Here is a 16,299-nt window from a genome sequence, read left to right on the forward strand (position 1 = left end):
GTTGGGGGAGCCCAATTTGGCTGCATATATTTTTGTTTATTACATTGTGACTGAATCTAGCTTTGAATCTGAAGCTAGTGTCATTCCCCAAATTTACAATAATCTTAATTTTGTGTGTGTGTGTGTGTTTTGTTTTGTTTTGTTTTGTTTTGACGGAGTCTCGCTCTGTCGCCCAGGCTGATCTCGGCTCACCGCAAGCTCCGCCTCCTGAGTTTACACCATTCTCCCGCCTCAGCCTCCCGAGTACCTGGGACTGCAGGTGCCCACCACCACGCCCAGCTAATTTTTTTGTATTTTTAGTAGAGACGGGGTTTCACCATGTTAGCCAGGATGGTCTCGATCTCCTGACCTCGTGATCCACCCGCCTCGGCCTCCCAAAGTGCTGGGATTACAGGCGTGAGCCACCGTGCCTGGCCTCTTAATGTTTTTTTTGTATAAGAGTTTTGGCATTCTTAGGGATCCTATGCCTTATGATAACATTTTTGAAATGGCTTTAAACATGTTTTAAGCAGAAATATAATTAGTTTTCCTTACCTTGCAAACTATTTTGGAATTAAAGTTTTTTGTATGGATTTTTCAGGACCAAATAAGAGAGCATTTATGCTGTCTAATTTTAAACTTCTTTCTTGTTTTTTGTGTTTTCCTATTTTCAGCTTTCTAAGAAGTATGGAGTACATGTTTGTGGAGAAGGTGGAGAGTATGAAACTTTCACTTTGGATTGCCCTCTATTTAAGAAGAAAATAATTGTGTAAGATATCATTTCAGCATTTTCTTTTTTCCCATAAATTTAAGTGATGGAAGCAACTTAACATTAAGCTTGAGGCAACTTTTGTTGGGAAAAATAGAACATGTCCTCTAAGTTCACAAACACTCAATTTGTTTAATACCAGTGAAGTCGTCTGAATACCTAAATCAATACCTGACAAGACGAGGCCTTCATAGAAGGCTATAAACTTTTTAGACATTGCACTTTCGTTTACTTGCTGATTATGGCCTGCAGTAAAACTGGTACCTACACACTGACACTTTTATCCTTTCATGAAGTGTGAATTGCCTGTATTATTTATCTTTCATTACAGCTACATTTGATAAACTGCCACATCAGTAGCCTGTGGGTTCCATTACCTCCTTCCTCTTTTTTCTTTTTCTTGGCTTTAACAACTCAGGATAGTAATGCTAAACATTTCTCTTCAGTTATTTGGGGTTATTTTTACACATAAACTTTGTTTTAAAATGAATTTAGTTGATGGTGAGTAGTGTGATTTCTTTGCCATAAATTGTTAAAATTAGTGTAGTGAAAAACAGAAACTTTCTTCAGTTTTTTTACCTTATTATCCATGCTCTAATTTATGTTGCTCTCTTTATATGCTAAGAGAACACTATCTGCTTTTCTTAAGCCTGTATGCATCATGGAAAAGATTGTCAGAGTTACGCTTGATTGAATGGAAGGCTTCAATATTTCTAACACTAAGACTTAACCTCTTTGTACATATCAGTAATGAGGGAAGAAGGGATCTAAGAAAATTAAGACAACAACTCTAGGTGGGTTTTCTTAAAAAATGCGTTTATTTCGTAAAATATGACAAGACATTTTCATTACCATATGCAATATTCATGCACTCTTCTTTCATATTCTTCTAATTTCTTTTCCATTAATAATCAACATAATCACTATTTATTTGACAAATACTCATCAAGTACCTATTACATCCAAAGTGTTCTGGGCACAACTGATGTTCAAATAGTTTCTGCCTTCAAAAGGGTGGAAAAAGACATCTGTGTGTAATTACGATAAAAAGTGGTAAAAAATAAGTCATAAGTTTGTTCATGGGAGAGGACATATTTCTTTTGCCCATGATGATCACAGAACAATTAATGAGTCAACTATTGATGTTATTACTTCTATGAAATAATACTGTTATTCTAGAAAAACATTTGCAAGCTAGTGTGAAATTATAGTAGAAAATTTGGGATATATTTACTTATTAATATAGGACTAACCAAATTAGAAAAAAAAAAGCACAGCAATAAGAGGAAAACATGCCAAAGAATAATACTTTCTCCATTTGCCAGAGAAATTGAGGTCCCAGAGCACCTGGGAGTCTTTATGGACAACATGGAATTACAAGACATGTACTGCTTTACATAACCAGAAAGTATGTTTATCACAGTATTTTATACCTAGAATATGAATCCTTTTCAACCTCCTCATTTTGTAGACAAGGAAACTTAAGCCTGACAGAGACAGTGGCATGAAGGGAATTACTCATGCTGTTAAAGAGAAGATGTCAGGGAAAGTGGTTAGAACCCTCTAGTGCTAAAATGAGCTCTTCAGTGCAAAGTGTGAGTAGAACTCTGCAAGTTGCTGCCCTGCTCTGTAGGTGTTCTTCCTGTAACCAAAGAGATGGACAGGCAAATCAACAATAAGTGATAGGTACTACCACGCAGGTATGTACCTTGTAAACACAAAGGAAGCCCTGTCTTTTCATTCTTACTCATTTATGAGTTTATCACCAATCTAATTCTGATGCTTAAGCATATTCTTTGCTTTTTTTTTTCTTCATAGGCTATGCCTCACTTCAGCTTCATACTTTTCTTTTGTGATACCTTTTCTCTAGATTGCCTTCTCATTTCTGACCACTTTGCTAAATCCTTTCATTTTTATATGCTTTGGTTGCCATTGCCTCCAGTGCTTGTTCTCATACTTGTCAGAGCATACATTAGGCTATTTGCTAAATATTGTTGGACTAATTTATAATTTGTTGTTGTTTATTTTTGTTTATATATGGTGTTTCACATACTTTTATATATTTTTTGTTAGGTTATAACTTGAAGTTATAGGTTAGGAAATATCCTCATTTGGCAGAAAAAGGATATCACTTAATATAAACAAATCTCCCCTCCTCTTTAAAATTGAAATGTCCTAAGCATACCTGCCTGATATACAATAAATGCGAAGATGTGAGTGAACATGTTTTCTGCATTCTAAAACTGTATGTAAATGAAAGTTATATTATTTAGATATAATCTTCCATATAATACAATTAAAAGATGAGCTTAGTTCCTGTAACTGTTTTTTAACAGTTGAGTATTAATAATTCTGGATCCAATCATTTAGAATTCATTTTGGGGACAAATTTTATAACTTCTGTTATATTTGATGTAATAATGGTCTGCCACAATTAGCATGCAACTAATCATTTATTAGGAATCCTACTTCAAACGTCTGGTTCAAATGACATTTTATTTTTTACAAAAAAAGAAGACTACCTCTAAGGTGAGAAAAAATAAATTTTACATGCAGACTTATTTGATTATAGTTAGATATCTTTTTTGAGGCAAGGGAGGGGCCAGGTGGGCCAATGTAATCATGAGGATCCTTAGAAGAAAGAGGCAGAAGGGTCCGAGTCAGAGAACGGGATGTAACAACAGAAGTAGACTAGAGTGACGTGGAGCCATGAGCCAAGAAATGTGGGAAGCTTCTACAAGCTAGAAAAAGCAAGGAACAGATTCTCCTCTAAAGTCCCAAGAGATAATGCAGTTGTACCAATACCTCGGGGGTTTGTTTGTTTGTTTTTAAATTATACTTTTAAGTTCTAGGGTACATGTGAAGAATGTGCAGGTTTGTTAATGTTGGTGTGCACATGCCATGGTGATTTGCTGCAGCCATCAACCCGTAACCTGCATTAGGTATTTCTCCTAATGTTTTCCTTCCCCTAGCCCCCCACCCCCCACAGGTCCCGGTGTGTGATGTTCCCCTCCCTGTGTCCATGTGTTCTCATTGTTCAACTCCCACTTATGAGTGAGAACATGCAGTGTTTGGTTTTCTGTTTTTGTGATAGTTTGCTGAGAATGATGGTTTTCAGCTTCATCCATGTCCCTGAAAGGACATGAACTCATCCTTTTTTGTGGCTGCATAGTATTCCATGGTGTATATGTGCCACATTTTCTTTATCCAGTCTATTGTTGATGGACATTTAGATTATTTCCAAGTCTTTGCTATGTGAATAGTGCCACAATAAACGTACACGTGCATGTGTCTTTATAGTAGAATGATTTATAATCCTTTGGGTATATACCTAGTAATGGGATTGCTGGGTCAAATCGTATTTCTAGTTCTAGATCCTTGAGGAATTGCCACACTGTCTTCCACAGTGGTTGAACTAATTTACACTCCCACCAACAGTATAAAAGTGTTCCTATTTCTCCACATCGTCTCCAGCATCTGTTGTTTCCTGACTTTTTAATGATCACCAGTCTGACTGGCATGAGATGGTATCTCATTGTGGTTTTGATTTGCATTTCTCTAATGACAAGTGATGATGAGCATTTTTTCATGTCTGTTGGCTGCATAAATGTCTTCTTGTGCGAAGTGTCTGTTTATATCCTTTGCCCACTTTTTGATGGGGTTGTTTTTTTCTTGTAAATTTGTTTGAGTTCTTTGTAGATTCCACGATTGAGTCTTTTTTGTATAATGAAGTAATTTAGAGAGATCAGTGTGGTTCTAGAAGTTTATTATGCCAGGTGCAGTGGCTCACGCCTGTAATCACAACACTTTGGGAGGGCAGGGCAAGAAGATCACTTGAGGCCAGGAGTTCAAGACTGCAGTCATCTATAATTGCACCACAGAACTCCAACCTGGGCAACACTGCAAGACCCTGTCTCAAAAAAAAACAATATGAATAACAATATTTTAAAAAATAAATAAATAGAAGTTTATTATGAGATACCTTTTGCCCAAATTCCAATTAACATTTTAAAATGTTTTTAGGAAAGACTAGTATAACAGCCTTTGTCTGGAAATAATTTTTTATATTTCTACCTAGAACAGTTTACAATTCACTTTTTGTATCTATTAATATATGAAGTCATTCACCTCTAGATACAAATTTTGAGATGAGAAAATGAGTTTTTTCCCTGAGAAGCCCTCCTGAGAAGAATTATAGCCTAGCTTTTAAGAGAAAAGGATAATCGTAGGTCCTCAAATTAGAAACCTGCTCTCTTATTACTTATTTTACATATATGTGTATATTCATAACTAAAATCTTAAGGTCATGTTAATGAAAGTAGTCATTTTCTTCTCTATGTTCATGTATACATTTTATGTCAGTATTTGAGACAATTCTATAGTTCTGTTTTAATCATCAATATCACTGTGTTACTGCTACAAAGTTGCCACATATGGGATGGATAGATGATGGATGGAGGGATGGATGGATGGACGAATGGATGGGTGGATGGAAGAATAAGAATGAAAAAAGAAGAAAGGAAGAACCAAATGCTATGGTTAAAACACTTTATCTTCATTTTCATCCCCACCTACTCATATTTTCTGCCCACTCAAGGCATAACTCAATACAGAACACTGTAATGTCATGTTTCAAAATGAGGATAAAGCAAGTACTTTATCTTATTTGCCTTCTTACATTGATTCTGTATCATCTGAGAATTTATTTAAATTTATGAGCTATTTTCCTTATATTTAAATTTTCAGACCTACTAATTTTTATTTTTATTATGGTAGGGATATCATATAGTGTTATTGGTGTATATATATGTGCATACATGAATATGTTTATATATGCAATATGCATGTATGAGAAAGTGTGTACAGTCATGAGTCACTTAACAATGTGGAAACATTGTGAGAAATGCATTGTTATCAATTTTGTCATTTTGCAAGCACCAGAGTATACTTAAACAAATCTAGATGGTATAGCCTACTACATACCTAGGCTGTACGCTCCTAGGCTACAAACCTGGACACCATATTACTGTACTGGAGGCTGAATAACTGTAACACAGTGGTAAATATATCTAAATGTATCTACACATAGAAAAGGTTCAGTAAAAATATGATATAAGAAATTTTTTAAATGGTACACCTGTACAGGGCACTTAACATGAATGAAGCTTACAGGACTGGAAGTTGCTCTGGGTGAGTCAGTGAGTGAGTGGTGAGTGAATGGAAGGCCTAGGACATTACTGTACACTACTGTAGACTTTAAAAGCACTGTACACTTAGGCTACACTAAATTCATTTTAAAAATAAAATTGTGCTACAACATTATGACAGCTGTGATGTCACTAGGTGATAGGAATTTTTCAGCTCCATTATAATCTTATGGCACCACCGTAATACCCAGTCAGCCTTTAACCAAAAATAGCATTATGTGGCACGTGACTATATTCACATGAAGATAGGTAATTGAAAAATCATTGTGAGTTTCTGATAGTTTCACTAATTAGTGTGTAATTGTGAGGATACTTAACAAAGTTTAACTGTACATTCTTTTATTCAACAAATATCTAATGAATATTAGGCAATGTACTTTATATAGAGCTCAGGATGGGGTAGAACAGGGACAGGCAGACAAAGATGAGCAAAACTGGTTCCTCTCTCAGAAGAAAGGCACACAAACACATAATTATAGTGTAGTGGATGTGTTATGAAAGGGCTAAAAATGCAATACTAAAGCACATAGAGGAGAAAACTACCACTGTCTGAGGATGTCAGGGAAGGCTTCATGGAAATAACATTTGAGATGTCTGTGAGGATAAGTGTGAGTCCGTGGGGAATATCTGTATACCTTTTAGTGAATACAGAAACCATATGTTTGAGCAAGAGAGGTAAACAGTTGTTCGGTCCCAGCCTAGCATAGTTGTCCTTTTAGAGGAGAGGTGGGGACAAAGACCATGGCTGAGTCTCAAGAGGGAATACCATTTTTTTTGTTTTTGAGGTGAGAGGTAGGGCCTGACCCCAACACCTCAGGAGGCTGGTATCAAGGAAGAGAGGCCCAAACCAAACCCAGCTACCCATCTGATGTTGTTAAGTAAGGGTGAGCCTAGTGTAGTAATGAAAGAGAACATGGGCATGCTCTTGGCTGTGGAAGAGACCTAGCTATATGACAGGTGGTAACTGCTACACTGATTAATGGAGAAAGGACAGGAGGACAGCCAGCTGGGAAGCATTTTTGCTGTGGCACAATTGTCTTAGTTTTCTGGATTAATCTGAGGATATTCTGACAGATTCTGCTTTCAGGATTCAGAGAAATCCATGAAGCAGAGACCAGAGTTCCTTGAAATTTGAGTGTCACTGTGATAGTATATGAGAGAGAAGAGCAATAGTGAGTGGTATTAGTCTACTTGAAACTAAAAGCTGTTCATTTGAAATCTAGTCTCTCCCAGTTGACTCTTCCTTTGTATAAGTGAATGAAATTATGTTAGTCAATTAGAAATTATGAATTTAATAGAATTTATAAAAACCAGAGTATTCTTCATTTAGTGCTCAGAATGTCGTATGTTCTCCCTGGATAATAATCTTGATTCAGATCATTTAAGCTATTTGCTGTCATCCCTTTGTTTCTAGTGGGGATAACTGACATGAGAAGGGAGGACCTAAACCCCTTTCTACTGAGATAGTATTAGTTCAGGTTAATTATAGTTTTGGCGCACCACATTGTCAAGAATATCAAAACCAAGCTGCCGGAATTAGACATAGTTAAGGCTCAGGATCAGTGTCCAAGGCTAAAGTCTGGAACAGATATATTGACATTTAATGTAAGAGTAAGATTGTATAATAGGAATTGAGGTTTGATTAAAGAGCCAAGATAGGACCAGAGCAGGCAACTGTGGAGGAAATGGAAAAACAGTAAGACTAGGGCTAACAAACCAAGTTGGGGTCAAGCCAGAGGGACAGATGGTAGCAAGCAGGAGGGCCTCCTCTGTACTTTCTCTTTCTGCTGCTGTTCCTCATCATACCTGGAGGCATCTTTGGTTGATGTAGACTGTGAAGGCAAATTATATGTTTCCATCAGGATCCTGAATCTGAATGATTCTATGTCTGTTATGAGTTGCTTTCCTTTTAATGTCATAGAAGCCTTTTTAATGTTATTTTTTCTAAGCATTAGAAAGATACATATTTGATACTAAAGGTTCATGAATGATAATTGGGGTTTTTAATCATCAAACGTACTTTTTTCTTGATCTTTCAAGTGGAAAGTAAACATTTTGCTTATGAAAGTTTAATAATTTGGAGCCGAATATTTTGAGATTTCATCTATTGCCACCAAGTAACTTTGCATGATACAAGTCAATTCAAAAATATTTTTACATTAGTGACAAAATGTCAATGTCAGGATTTATTTTACTGTACTACAATGGTCAAAATGCTAACTATTAATATAAACAATAGAAGTACTTCCCAAGGCATTAAAGTGATATGAGGAATTTCTATTTTTAAATTTTCAGTTGAAATTCAAAACATTATTACTCTCTTAATAAACAATAAAAAATAATTAGTTATTAGAACTTTACACATAATCTTAGTTATTCATATGTGCTTTACAGGGTATCTTTGATAAAAGTTGAGTTAATTTACATGTATCCATTTGGTGCCAGCATGCAGTTCATACCATTTTACCTGAATGTGGTAATTACTATGTCAATCAATTTTAATAGCAATGATACTGCAGTGTGAAGAGTTCATCTAGAGCTTAAAGTCATCACCAGTATTGCTTTTGTGAAGGATAATTGAGATTTTGTGTGAAACATTGAATGAATTACCTCTTGAAAATGAAAGAATAATGAAGATAAAGCACTAATGTTTAATGCTTAGCCTATACCGAGCAAATGTGTGAAAATGAAATTCAACAGGAATTTAAGTCTTAAAATTGTTCAGAGAGCTTTGAGTGAACCTGAAAGTTGAACTCTTATGTTCTTATGATGATAGAAAGCCTCATTGTTTTTTCTTAAAAGCTTAGTATACTTGAACCTTTTCCCAATTAAATACTGAATTATTAAAAATATTTATTAATCACTACATGTTGTATACCAATGGAGATAAATATAAAACAAGAATGTCCAGTCTCTTCTAGTCAGTAGGAGGAGTGATTTGTCACAATTTTTGTAGCATATAAATGTATTGTAAAATTTTTGTATTTCAGGGATTCGTCAGAAGTAGTCATACATTCAGCTGATGCATTTGCACCTGTGGCTTATCTACGCTTTTTAGAATTGCACTTGGAGGACAAGGCAAGTAAATCTAAGATTCACAGTGATTTCAATAGAAATTTGAGATATATACATTGGCTTTGCATATATAATTCTGTAACAACAGATGACAGGAAAAAGAAAATTGATTTTTATCATTAGTGTTTTTTTTTCAGCCCCTCAGTCAATAACTAAGAATTTTACAAATGCTTATAGTTTTGAGAGTTATATATGATACAAAAGATACTACATTTATGAAAAGTTTGCGGGTCAGTTAAAAAAGGAATGGTATATACATTAGACAATGAGAGGACAATACAAAACCAAATATGAAATCATCTAGCAGGATCACATTTAAGTTACTGTATATAAGCATTAGGGGAAGGGTTTGAGGATAAACTGGATCATCATTATTCAAAGCTTAAGAGAGGAAAAGGAGAAATAAAACCTTTACAAAAATATCCAGGAAAAGAGAAGTAAAAATGAAAGATGGAAAGTGAAGCAAAATTACAATAAAGAGTTTTATTTTAAATACACTGTCAAGATACAGTAAAATTTTAATTTAAAGATATCTTGTGGAATAAAGTTCTGGATTAGATTCCTTGATTGAGAGGTCTGATCCTTCAGATGTTGCTTTATATTAGTTACCATAAAAATGATAGCTGAAATTATGTGAAGAAATGAGTGTAGTGACAGAAAAGGATTAGAAAATGTCTTATGTATATTTAGTGTTCTTTCCCCCAAGTCTTGAGGCACACCCACAGTTACATATTTTACATCATAGGAAATCTGAAGGAGTAAGAGGATTAACAAGAATTCGGCAAAGGTAGGAAAAGAATGGTAATGCCAAAAATCTCAAGATGAGAGGGTTTCTGCAGGTGAAGATAATTATTGGTGCCAGTTCTCCAGAAGAATGACAATGGGCAGGATTAAAAATAGGTTGTGGAATTGGGCTGGATGATGACTATTGGTGACCTTTTATCAAAAAGCTGGTAACCCCCACAAGAATTAAGTTACACTATCAAAATGTTTTTCAGATTTACTTGAACCCCTAACTTGTAGTTTTCAGCTACTTTTGCTACCATGTACACACACACAAAGTCAAAAGCACTGAATTCATGTGCAGACACTCCAGCCATTCTATGTTCAGCTCTACCCAAATAGCTCACTGTTCACCTTGTTGTTTTGGTATTTGATTGGTCTTCAGTATGACACCTCAAAGACGCAATACTGTTACCTGAAATAGGCTGCGAAGATAACAGTATTTCCGATAATAGTATTACATCTTTGAAGTGTCATATTCACTGACACTGAATAAATATGTTGCATTTTCCTTCTTTTTTTTTTTTTAGGTGTCCTCAGTGCCTGACAACTACAGAACATCTAATTATATATATAATTTTTGAAAAGTGTTTTGGAACATTGTTCATTAAACCACCATTTCTATACAAAAAAATTGCACAATATTTTCTCAGTTACTATAACTAGTTTTTTTTTCTCATGACTCTTTTTTTTTTTTTAGAGAAACATACTTTCATTAGAAGAAGTTAGTGGAACCATTTATTAATTGGGAAAATGTCAATGGCATGTTCATTAATAGTGCCAACTTTCTTGGAATTCACTCTTTCTCTTTTGTTAACACATCTTCCCTATGACCTTTTTTTCTTTTATTTCATCTATAAACCCCATTTCTGTAGCATTTCTTTTTTTATCACACTAGTTTCTTTTCCTCCTTCTCTCTTTCTTGTTCCTATCCCTACCAATAATGTCATGATGCAGAGGCATTTGAAAATGAAGATGAAAAGATGGTCACTTTATTTAGCCAGTCAAGCTTTTATTCTGCTGGGTGTCGCCAAAGTGATTTATCATTTTTGTTTTAAATATATTCATGGTTGAAGTGTTTCAACATTATTGGACAATTAGGAAGAATGTCAACTCTTACAGGTTATTTTATAACTGATTTTTAAAATGTTGTTTTTCAGTATTACCTGTGTTGACCTTAGAAAACTTCTACTAAAAAATAGACTTTATGTTTTAGAACAGTTTTAGGTTCACAGCAAAAATAGAGCAGAAAATGCAGAGATTTCCCATATACCCTCTACCTCCACACATTCACAGCCTCCCTACCATCAATGTCTTATAATAGAGTGGTACATTTGTTACAACTGATGAACCTACATTGACACATTATTATCACCCAAAGTCCACAGTTTACATGAGGGTTCACTCTTGATGTTGTACATAATATGGGTTTTGACAAATATGTAATGACATTTGTCAACCATTGTAGTATTATACAGAATAATTTCACTGCCTTAAAAAATCCTCTGTGTTTTACTTATTCATCCCTCCCTCTCCTTTAACCCTTAGCAACTGATCTTTTTACTGTGTACATAGTTTTGCTTTTACCAGAATGTAATGTAGTTGAAATCATACAGTATATAGCTTTTCAGATTGGCTTCTTTCATGTATTAATATGCATTTAGGTTTCTCTATATCTTGTCATGTATATGTAGCTCATTTTTTTTTTAGTGTAGAATAAAATTTTATTGTCTGTTTCTACCACATTTCGTTTGTCCATGCACCTATTGAAGAACATCTCATTTGCTTCCATGTTTTGGCGATTATGAATAAAGCGACTATAAACATCCATGAACAGGTTTTTGTGTGAAGATAAGTTTTTAAGTTTTCAGGTGTATAAATACCAAGGAGCACAATTACTGGATCATATGGTAAGATTATGTTTAGCTTTGTAAAAAAAACTGCCACGCTGTTTTCCAAAGTAGTTGTACTATTTTATATTCCCACCAACAATGAATGAGAGTTTCTGTTGTTCCACCTCCTGACCAGCATTGAGCATTGTAGGGATTTTGGACTTTTGCCATTCTAGTAGGTCTGAAGTGTTCTCTCATTGTTGTTTTAGTTTGCAACTCCCTAAAGATATATGATGTTAAGCATCTTTTCATGTTTGTTTGCCATCTGTGTATCTCCTTTGGTGAGATGTCTCTTCAAATCTTTTGGCTATTTTTAATTGGGGTTTTTGTCTTATTATTGAGTTTTAAGAGTTCTTTGTATATTTTGGATAACAGTTCTTCATCAAATATGTATTTGTAAATGTGTTCTACCGTTCTGTTTTGTCTTTTCATTCTCTTAACAGTGTCTTTTACAAAGCACAAGTTTTTAACTCCAGCTTATCAATTCTTTTTTTCTAGTATTAAGCTTTTAATGTTATATCTGTAAAATCATTGCAAAATCCAAGGTCATCTGGATTATCTTGTCGAAATCTGACAGCTTTGTGCTTTATGTTTATGTTTGTGATACATTCTGAATTCATTTTTGTAAAGGACATAACATCTATATATAGATTCGTTTTTAAAAATGTAGTTACTCAGTTGTTCCAGCACCATTTCTTGAAAAGACTGTCTTTTCTCCATCATATTGCCTTGTTCTTTTGTATATGTGTGTGGTCTATTTCTGGGCTCTCTAGTCTGTTCCACTGGTGGATTTGTCTCTTTTGCAAATACCACAGTCTTGATTACTATAGCTTCACAGTAAATATTCAAGTCAGATAGTGTTCGTCTTCCAACTTTTTTCTTCTTCTGTATTGTGTTGACCATTTTGGGTTTTTTGTCTCTTCATAAAAACTTTACAGTTTTTCCATATCCACAAAAAAACTTGCTTGGATTTTGACTGGGATTGAAGATCAATTTGGGAAGAATTGACATCATGACGATATTGAGTCTTTTTATCCATGAACATGCAATGTCTCTGTTTAGTTCTTTGATTTCATTCATTGGAATTTTATTTAGACACCTTTTTTCTCTTCATTGTTATAGCTTAATATGTTACATGTTAGCTCAATTAGGACTATTTGGGATTTTTCTAATTTTTTTTCATATAACAGGCTTTAAGTTGGTATTCTTGGTGTGAATTCAGAGTTAGTTGATATGCCTGTCAGTCACAGGGTCCAGGGCTAAACTTTCACATGTTTCCAGCTTTACTCCTAAACTAACCCACATGGTAGAGAAGGAATTCTTTAGACAGAAAATGAAGTATGATTACCAAAAGAAAGATGAATAAATGCTGGAGAACAAAAATGTCAGGTATTCTTCTACATATTTTATCAAAATCACATGTATTTCAGACACATCTTAACAAATTAACATTCCACCCCAAATATTAGTAATATCTAGAATGCAGTACCCTGAATACCGCTCTGAAAATCAATCTGTTTTCTAAATTCCATCAGTTTTCACTTGCTTTATAACACATTTGCAATCTAGCTTGACCTTAATTACTTTGATGAACTGCTGTTGGCCTTTTTTCATTCTTCATAATCCTTAATGTCTTTTCTTGATAATATTGGCCACCATCTCTTTGAAAATTTCCACTATAATAGTCATATGCCTCTGTACTAATCTGACTTCTGCCTTTCTTGAGATTTCTCCTATCTTCTTCAGTAGCTTCTCTTCTTTTTACCTTCAGCATGCACATACGCTGCAAGTTCTTTTTATAGGTCCATTCTTTTCATTTTCAATATTTTCTTTTTCTGGAATTATGTATTTTCCGCAAGTTTACTTTTCACGTCTTTATCCAGATTATTCTGAAGTCACTTTCTAGTCTTTCTACTAATATCTACTTTCTCCTATATCTAGGTTCTTATTTCTGACTGGCTGCTGCACATGGTTACCAATACATGTCATTCTCATTATGTACAAAACTTGAACTCATTTTCCCCTCAAAGTGTCTTTATTCCCTATTTTTGTTGTTTAACACAACTGTTCTCCTCACAGTAACTCAAGCACAGAATGTTGGAATCATCTCTTAAGCTATCCTCTCATTTACTATGAATATTCAACTGATTATCTAATCTTTTATATTCTAGTCCTAATATGCACATATTTCCATCCCCATGCTTATCTCTCATTAAATTTATATCTTGCCCAACTCTTGGACAAGCTACAACTAATTCAAATCCTTGCTTTCATATTCTCTATAGTCAGTTTCACTGCCATATAGATTTTCTTTCTAGTGTATGACTCCCTGCACAAAATTCCACAATAGTACTTCATTATTTTCTAAGTGAATAAGATGATTAGCCATGAATGGAAGGCTATCTGACATATGGCCATAGCATCCTTTTTCAGTCTTGCTCCTGGGATTCCCCTACCTGTCCACTTTGCTCTAGTACTACAGAACCAATGGCTGTCTTACCAGCTTTCCTTTATTCTTCTCTTTTTAACTACTTAATCCTACAGACTATGCAAGATTGAACTCAAATACTCTTACACCTTTAGCCACAAGAGGTGAACTGCCCTGTCAATTTGTTTCTCTTCCTTTCTTGTTGCAAATAACCTTATATTCTGCTTTATGTTTAGTTGTTGAAGGACTTATTCTTTCTACTAGGTTACATACAGATGTCTTGACTACTGTTCCATTTTCATCTTCATAACTTCTGTAACAGCTGTTCTAATAAGAACTTTTTAATTTAATTGGTTGTTATTTTCATACTTTATTTTTTATTCATAAAGAATCTTACAGGTGTGTCTCCATTTCACATTATATGCCATTTAATGAGTTCTATTTTTTTTTCATTTATCTTGTTAGAGAAAAATGCTTTAAGCAAACAAGAATGTAAAATAAAACATTTTTAAATATTGTTAGTGTAAATTTTGATTTATCATTTAGACTTTCACTTTACATATGATGACCCTTAAACTTTTCTATTAAATAATTAATCTACTTAAATTTTACCTTTAAGTTAAAATTTTAAATTATTTATATGAGTATAAAAATTATATCAACTAAACATGGGATTCTAAACAAAATAACCAAATGATAGAAAGCTGTGAGATAAAAACAGAGAAATATATTAAAATTTCTTTGGGGCCCCAACTTTATTGCTTATGGCAAACTTGATAGTAAAATGTACCATGCATCACTGCAGTGACAGGCTTGAGAAAATGAAAAATCCGAAGCTTTACATAAATCAATCAGAAAATCATATTAAAATGTATAACCTTTAACAGAAAAATCAGACTTTTACTTGCAACTACTCAGAAGGCTCTTTCTTCCTTATGAGGTTGTTTTAGATTTTCTAACAGCTTTATGGAAAATAGTATTTTAAATTAATTATTAGCAAAGCAATTGTATTTATAGAACGACAAAGTTCACAGGAATTTAACCTCAATTTTATTAATGTTCCCTACTTTCACTTAGTATTTAATTGTGCTCTTGTTGAAATAATTTCCTAAGTACTAATATATCCTATAATCAGCACTTAAGTTCATTTTTTGTTGAAATAATTTCATGGGACAATTATATATTTTATATAATAATAAAAGCACACACTTTTAAAAGTTGTCACTTTTAAAAACATCATCGGTCTTACAGCCCATTCTTGGCTCTTTCATTTTATTTTGCTTTATTTGAGATATATCATCAAATGCCTTGAAAAACTTTATAATGTTTAGCCATCTCTGTGTTTTTATTTTTCTCTTCAATCCAGCATATATCTTGAATACCTACTCTGTTTAAAAAACTACTAGGTCTACATGGAATCTAGTATAAATGTAGGTAAATTACAGAGTAATTCTAGTCTTAACGTTAAAATGAAGTTAACCACTGTAATCATTATTCCCAATGTTATGATTACAGTGACAGATAACTCTAGTTTTGCTAACCTGAACTGATGTTATGGCCATAATATGTTGTTGATTCATGGTAAATGGTGATGTGTGAGTTATGATCCTGTTTTTCTCAAAATGGTGGTGGAGGCCGGGAGCTTATATGTTTATTTATGTATGAATGAGGATAGTAAGAGATGGCATATAATCACCAGACTGATAGTATTGGATTCTTTGGGGAAGGGAGCAGGAAGGGAGTAAACAGAGAAGCTTAATTCTTTATATATCTGTAATCTGTGGCTTCTTACAATGAGCATGTATTTTTAATTTTTTTAAATGTCTGATTAAGAAAATTAAGAGAGAGCAGTATAGTGAGTTTCAGTGCTGAATAAACACTTAAATGTTATTCTTCAACATTTCACTAGTCTTGGTAGAAAGAGACAGTAGGGCCCTTTAAAACTTTCCACTGAACTCAGGTGAAAACATTACTCAAAATGGGGGATTGAAATCTAGTTGATCCTATAGATAAGTCTAAAAAAAGACCCCTTCAGAAAATTGTATATATATATATGTATATACACACACACACACACACACAAGATGACTAAAAGTGTTGGGATGGTAGGCCTCTTGAATATGTTGTACATGGGAATTTGCTGTCATCACTCATAGCAACATGTAT

The 16,299-nt window shown here is 34.0% G+C and overlaps 1 protein-coding gene across 3 annotated transcripts in view; it reads left to right on the plus strand.

Annotated features, from left to right (window-relative positions):
• The window catches only part of DPH6 (diphthamine biosynthesis 6), a 227,167-nt gene that overhangs the window by 168,510 nt on the left and 42,358 nt on the right, over positions 1–16,299 (plus strand). The window contains exons 7-10 of one of the 3 annotated variants that reach the window (XM_032174310.2): positions 654–748; positions 8,946–9,033; positions 9,776–9,817; positions 10,344–11,647. In XM_032174310.2, the coding sequence (XP_032030201.2) occupies positions 654–748; positions 8,946–9,033; positions 9,776–9,784 (192 nt within the window). In that variant the 3' untranslated portion in view covers positions 9,785–9,817; positions 10,344–11,647. Of the gene's footprint in view, positions 1–653; positions 749–8,945; positions 9,034–9,775; positions 9,818–10,343; positions 11,648–16,299 lie in introns of those variants that run through there. The other 2 variants (XM_058427422.1, XM_032174309.2) reach the window with 2 other exon arrangements.

This window comes from Hylobates moloch, unplaced genomic scaffold (genome assembly GCF_009828535.3).
Source record: "Hylobates moloch isolate HMO894 unplaced genomic scaffold, HMol_V3 SCAFFOLD_14, whole genome shotgun sequence".
In the NCBI taxonomy this organism is placed as follows: Eukaryota; Metazoa; Chordata; class Mammalia; order Primates; family Hylobatidae; genus Hylobates; species Hylobates moloch.